General features: G+C 43.7%; 1 protein-coding gene across 2 annotated transcripts; it reads right to left on the reverse strand.

Annotated features, from left to right (window-relative positions):
• Positions 1-203: 203 nt before the first annotated feature.
• LOC123999615 (probable ATP-dependent RNA helicase DDX5) lies at positions 204-5703 on the reverse strand. Of its 2 annotated transcripts, none has more exons than XM_046305547.1 (13): positions 5532-5703; positions 4573-4744; positions 4308-4404; positions 4082-4215; positions 3906-3971; positions 3680-3821; positions 3443-3603; positions 3185-3357; positions 2930-3040; positions 2786-2847; positions 2656-2715; positions 1175-1406; positions 204-959 (listed from the first exon to the last, which is right to left on the reverse strand). In XM_046305547.1, the coding sequence occupies exons 1-13, from the start codon at positions 5570-5572 to the stop codon at positions 932-934; spliced, it is 1479 nt and encodes a 492-aa protein (XP_046161503.1). In that variant the 5' UTR covers positions 5573-5703; the 3' UTR covers positions 204-931. The 2 variants fall into 2 exon arrangements, with proteins under 2 accessions (XP_046161503.1, XP_046161502.1); XM_046305546.1 differs by having other exon boundaries at positions 1188-1406; positions 5532-5701.
• Positions 5704-6641: the final 938 nt, after the last annotated feature.

Raw genomic sequence — 6641 nt, forward strand, 5'->3', positions numbered from 1 at the left:
CCAGTGCCACATAGTCAAGTGTAATAGACAACCGTGAGCATTGACCAATTTAAGCAACTGACCATGTTCATGTATCCCTCTAGACAAAATATTCATTCCATATTGCTCCTGAGAATTAATCCATTTACCTGTTGAGGCAAGGTGGAACAGACTTAAGAATTTTCTGAAACTCATGTAATGGTGTAAAGAATAAGACAACAAGATAGGTATTTTTGGTTTTTATTGCGAAAGGCCATGCAGTGCCTCCCAGTTAAGATCTTAACATATCACTTTAAATGGTACAGGTGGGACAAAACAATACATCTGCAATAACTAGTACAAAAGACTAAACGTTACTGAGGAATGTAACAAATTAAATAAGTAAAAGAAAGCAAAAAATTGTGCGCCATCGCTATTGCTGCGCTGCAGGACCACCCCGCCACAGGGACTTTAGAGGATCAAAAATTGGTTGAACCCTGGTGTAAAAAATTAAACAGTACAATTTTGGATAGAGTATAGGACTAAACAAGACAAAAAAGCAATAATTTACCATCTTTACTTTCATGTTTACTGTGGGAATTGAGGGGGCATTGGGTAAGGCACCATGGGCTGTGGTGCTTGTTGCTGTGTGAAGGGGAACTGTTGATGGCTCATGCCACTCTGTGCACCGCCTTGGTTGGCACTAAACTGTGGGGCCTGGAAGTTCTGCGTTGGGAACACCCCGGTCTGGCTGGCACCATAGTTTGACTGGCCGTTGGTGCCGTAGCCGCCGCCAAAACCATTGCCGCTTTTGTCAAAGCCACTTGCCCCATAACCTCCACTCTGTGAATTTGTGCCAAAGACTTTCTTTGGTCCACTGTCAAAACCTCTATCGTTTTCCCTGTCCCTAAAGCTACTGAAGTCACGCCTGCCCCCGGAGGAGTACCTGTCCCGGCGGTCATCCCTAAATCCACTACCACCTCTGCCTCCCCTTGAATGACCTGAAAGGAAAAACAAGAACAAATTAGAATGGGCTTTCATGCTAGTTCCGAGTGATATGAAATGGGTACATGGGAAAACACTGTAGGGGGTAAATAAATGGCTTAACAAAAATGAATCAAGATCCCATAGCTTTGACTGTGCCAAACCCATCCACGTCAACAAAAAAAGGGGGGGAAAAAATGGCTGCAGCTGAACCACAGTTCCTGTATCTCACCAATTAGATTTACCTCCTCTGTCCGCCATCTGGAGGAGTTTAGGGTTGATGGCCTGGTTGGCCTCACGGAGCACAGCAACGAGGTCGCTGGCCTGCCTCATGTTGTTGGGGGTGAAGAAGGTGTAGGCTGTGCCAGTCTTTTGGCTCCGGGCAGTTCTGCCGATGCGGTGAATATAGTCCTCAGAGTTGTTGGGGTAGTCAAAGTTGATGACAAATTTCACATCTTCAACATCTGTAGGATGTGTTGCAGTGTGGCAAAAAAACAAAAAGGAGCGCACAAAGATGCACACCACAACAGCCAGACCAAAAGAGCAAAGTTAGTACAACCATTCACTGGATGTAGCTGGTTTTTCCACTAGGCTGTAAAGAATAGTATTAGATAACTCCAGAAAGGCTAAATCCGTGGGGATACTACGGTGGGAAGAGAGAAACGATGCACACTCCAAATGCTTCCAATCCAGATAACCCCTCAATTCTCAACAGCCCCCTCCCCCAAAAAAGGATCAGAAGTCTTACCATAAAGGAGTATGCATTCACTAGTCCATTCCCATTGCAGAAAACTCCCCACACAATGTCAAGTGACTGCAGGGTGCTTCTACACAGTATGGCCACTATGCGCACTGTTGCCTCTTCATGTGCCAAAACTAGGGCCTTATGGTGATAATGAAGGCCCTTTCTTCCCACACACTCATAAGAAGCTCGCTATAAAGGCAACGTCTTGCCAAGACCATAAACAATTGGGGAAATCTAAAAATGGAGCCACTTACTCCTGTGACCCATAACAAAAGTACCCCCAGTCTCAAGGCAAGATATTCCCAGAACCAGTGTTCACGTGATCAAATGTCTCTCGTTGGCAGGTCTCGACATGACTTGAAACACAGGTGAGGGAGGAGTGCGAGCTTGGATTTTGTCCCCAGCCAACTGACATGACCCACTGACACTAAGCGCCAGTAGCCATATCATTACAGAGGTGAACGTGTAATGGGACTTACAACTGGTCTCAAAACAGAAGTTTAGGAAACTGCCACAATTGTCACACATGCTTTGAGAAAAGCGACACCTTCCAGAATTCGATGACTTGCAATACAATGCCCAAACCGACATGCAAGACATGGAAACAGCAGAGCCTGGTGGAGCCATGAGCTTGGGTGTGAAGCAGTCCAAACCGATGCCAGAGAACAGCTGCATTTACAGGGTGCGGCAGCTAACCCTCATTTAGGCCCCCATTTGGGCAGCCCAGCGTGATATTCAGCACTCGGGCCCCGCCACCTCTGTATGTGACTGGGTGATGTCCCAGTCAGGACACCTCCAAGAGTCCTCCTTCCCCCTCTGGAGACCTGGGCGTGTCATGCCAAGGCCCTGCCTCAAAAGACCGCTCCTTCAGATAGGGGAGAAACTCAGAAGGCAGAAGAGTTACAGAAAGAAACACTTTCTTTCAGAAAAAAGTTGGTACAAGGTACCAAGGACAGAATGAAACTAACCTAGACCCCTGGAGGCGACGTCTGTGGCAATGAGAATTGGCGCCTTTCCAAACTTGAACTCTGAAAAAGGAAAAGAAATTGATAGCTGGCCATAAAAGTGTGTCATAAATGGTTCTTGTGATAAACTCACCATTGAGCACCCAGTCCCTCTCCTGCTGGCTCTTGTCTCCATGGATGCCCATTGCTGGCCAACTAAAAGGAGCAAGTGTCAATTTAGTCCAGTGAAACAAATGACTACCCTGAGTTCAAAGAACAAAGTATTGATGTCACTTACCCATCCCGCCTCATCCTCCTAGTGATCTCGTCACATCTCCTCTTGGTCTCTGTAAAGATTATGGTTTTGTTCTCCTTCTCACTCATGATCTCCTCTAGAAGGCGGAGGAGTCTGGAAAGGCAGGGAAGAATTGAATTAGTGACTTGACAGTGTCATTACAAAGTGTCATTACATATACAAAGTGTCATTACATATACTTAAAAGGATACAGGATTACATTACATATACTTAAAAGACAGTTCAGACACGACTCACTTGTCTTCTTTCTCGCCATCATTGCAAACATCCACGATCTGCAAGATGTTGTGGTTGGCACTCAGCTGCAGAGCTCCCACATTGATCTGGACGTAGTCCTTCAGGAAGTCCTCTGCCAGCTGGCGCACCTCTTTGGGCCAAGTGGCACTCCACATCAGCGTCTGTCGGTCAGGCTGGAGAGAAGGAACATTTCAGAATTTCCCTTGATAACTGTCCCCAAGTGAGATCAGTAGACTAACACATCACAACAGAACTCACTCTGATTTGGTCCACAATTTTTCGGATTTGTGGTTCGAAACCCATGTCGAGCATTCGGTCAGCCTCATCCAGTACCAGGTAAGTGCATCTACGCATGTTGGTCTTTCCTGCCTCCAGGAAGTCAATAAGCCTGCCAGGTGTGGCAATGCAAATCTCCACACCTATAATAAACAATCATGAGCACCAAATTCCATAGATTAAAATCAGCCAAATGCATAGAGCAGTTGTGGAACTTACCTCTATCCAGGTCACGGAGCTGTGGCCCTTTGGGCGCACCCCCATAAACACAGACAGACTTCAGGCGAGAAGCTCTGCCATACTCTGCTGCCACCTGCTGGACCTGCTGAGCCAGCTCACGGGTCGGGGCAAGCACTAAGCACTGTAAGAAAGGTTGAATACCATAAACCCATGTTGGGTGGATGAGAGGTTAGATACAAGTCTTTGAATAACCATGGGTACTTACAATAGGGCCATCTCCACGTTCCAGGAAAGGCTGGTGATTAATGTGCACGATTGCTGGCAACAAGTACTGCAGGGGAAAAATGACATTGCATTACAGTAAAATGGACTATCAGTCCTCTTATTTTTATGAGCAATTAAGTTGTTGGAATAGTCAATGCTAATATTCTCAACACTTACCGAGAGAGTTTTCCCAGAGCCAGTCTGTGCAATACCAACCATGTCCTTGCCACTCAAAGCCAGTGGCCAACCCTGTGCTTGGATCGGTGTTGGTTCTGACCAGCCTGCTTTATTAATGACATCCATCACGTAGGCTGTGCAAAAGTGAAGGGGTTACATGAAAACTAGCCCAGATCAGAAATAAATATTCCAACTGAATGTGTCAGATATTAATGGATGTGCCTACTTGGAAAACTGGCTTCATGGAACTTCATAATTGGATTAGGACAGTCCCTCCCCTTCACAGTAACCGCTTTAGTACTTCTGTACTGTGCAACCTCTTGCTGCAATGTAACATGGACTCAGATCAATTGGCATGGCAATGCAAATGACAACTACAGCAAATGGCCATTGGGGAAAAAGGAACATGTGCAAGAACACATGCCAGTAGCCATTACCTAACATCTAATGTTAATCAGCTGCATCTGGATGTTGACCACTAGAATACATACCGGAGATCTCCGAGTAACATCTGGGTGCTCTTGGTAAAAGTTCTTTTCAAATTTAGAGAGTTCGTCAAGGTTCCAGTGCTTCTTGCGCAGTCTATCACCGGGATTACCAAACTTCCCCCCACCACCACCACCTCTTCCACCGCCTCCAAAACGAGGTGGTCCACTGCCATATCTGGGGAAGTGAATGGTGTAATGTTAGTCACGCCAACCAATGTAAGAGATTTAGGTTACCAGTGGATATACTCGCCTGAGTAAACGCCAAGCGAAGAAATTTACATTTTAGATTTAACAGAAAATTGTCTAGTGACAACTAAGCAGTCATCGTACACATTACCCCAACTTCAATACAATGCAGAATGTACTACCAGCGTTTTAAATTATACAAATTAGAAGAAATGCTTGATTTATTGGACTCTGCGTCACGTTAAAACAGCCATCTTAAGTATACCCAGCAGAGGAACAATGGGGGAAAAAAAACCGGCCGGCATTTTGTATCCGCATTCAATGATGCCACATGGCGTAAAAATACATTTAGTCGGCTAGTTTGCCGGTTATCAAACATGAAGAGGCACAATATTAATGTTAATATTAACGTTATGAAAATGTGAACGTAAATTAGAAAACCACAACAGCTGACTAGTTGGTTCGTGTTTTAATAAAACAGGCCTCCAGCTAAGAATTTTCGGATTCAGATCAGGCCTCCTGCTAGTTTCATAACGGAACCGGGCCTTTAAAAACGTTTGTCCCTTCTGATTCTGAATATGCCGGTGAACTTCAAAGGTACAAATTTCGATATTAACCTTTTTTTAAATAGAGACTACGATCCTCTACGGGGAATATATATATATATATATATATATATATATATGTAGGTAGATACTGTGCGTCATGTCAGCCATTTCTGGCGAGAAAACACGAGGTGATAAATTCGCATAAAATTCTTTCATTCAGACACTTACCCTCTATCTCTACCACGATCTCGGTCAGAAAATCCAGGCATCTTGTAAACAAAGTGTATAAATAAAAACGATAAATAAACTACGCCTGAAAATCCGATGCCAAACCCAATCTGCCGTGATGATGCTGAAATGCCGGTGAACTCAAAAAAGAGATTCGGGTTTTATTGCATGAGGAAGTGTCACGTTCCGTCTGAGTGAAGTATTAATCCGCCGTGAACTGACTACACCGCAGCACATTGCGTAACGTCACATTCAAAGCTATTTGGAAGGAAAACGTGCATATTTTGCGTCTATGTTTCGAAAATGGTGTGAAATGGAGGTGCTAATTTGTCGCAATGTGTTTATAATGTTAAAGGCGCCTTATAGATAACGTATATGTATCCCATATGAAAATCCATTATAAAAAATGTTTTGAAACAAATGCTATCCCAAATTGAATCTCTAATACGACAGAATGCTATTGTGCACAACTTGTGGCATTTAGCTAGGTATTTTGTATTGTCAATTTATCACATTTTATCAGCTGTATCACAATAACCACGTTTCCATCCAGTTTTACACGAGTAAATCCATACCGTATTAACAACTGTGATATAAATGCCGACGGTGTGTCCGTACAATTATTTATGTGAGAAATTCACGCGACGATATGGTGTGACTCGGGAAACCATTCCGTTTATTGGGCTACATATGAAATGAATTATTATGAACTTCACAGGTTGGTAAAAGTGCACGGTGATCTTGATGCTCCTTTCCAATAAATATTGAGGGTCTAATTCTGGTGACATGATGCTTGATTGCAGTTTGACAAATAAACAAATTCTCGCTCTTAGGTGTATCAGAGCGATATATTTAAACATAGCTCTCTGGGTGTATCACTTGGGATTATTTAATGGAACCTGTTGGCGAAAGCATATGTACAAAAAAAGAAACAGTTGTGATCCGGTTGATCCTTTTACCATAAGTGACGTCAGAGCTCAAAGAAAGCACATCCAATGAAAAAAAAATATGGCTAGACGGCAGTCGCAAACTAGTGCAGTTAATTTGCAGGAAAATCGCCCTAAAATTAGAATTCCGCTGATTACTTTAGCGTAAAAGATGGTAGACCTA

The sequence above is a fragment of the Oncorhynchus gorbuscha genome, linkage group LG16 (genome assembly GCF_021184085.1).
Source record: "Oncorhynchus gorbuscha isolate QuinsamMale2020 ecotype Even-year linkage group LG16, OgorEven_v1.0, whole genome shotgun sequence".
Taxonomy (NCBI): domain Eukaryota; kingdom Metazoa; phylum Chordata; class Actinopteri; order Salmoniformes; family Salmonidae; genus Oncorhynchus; species Oncorhynchus gorbuscha.

What these genes read in the sequence shown, in the direction of transcription:
- LOC123999615 (XM_046305546.1), bottom strand. Translation starts at nt 5,572, where the DNA reads ATGCCTGGATTTTCTGACCGAGATCGTGGTAGAGATAGAGG. An exon ending in GATCGTGGTAGAGATAGAGG is followed by an intron (nt 4,745 to 5,531) that starts GTAAGTGTCTGA and finishes TCACTTCCCCAG; the next exon opens with ATATGGCAGTGGACCACCTC. An exon ending in CCAGATGGCGGACAGAGGAG is followed by an intron (nt 960 to 1,187) that starts GTAAATCTAATT and finishes TTTTCCTTTCAG; the next exon opens with GTCATTCAAGGGGAGGCAGA.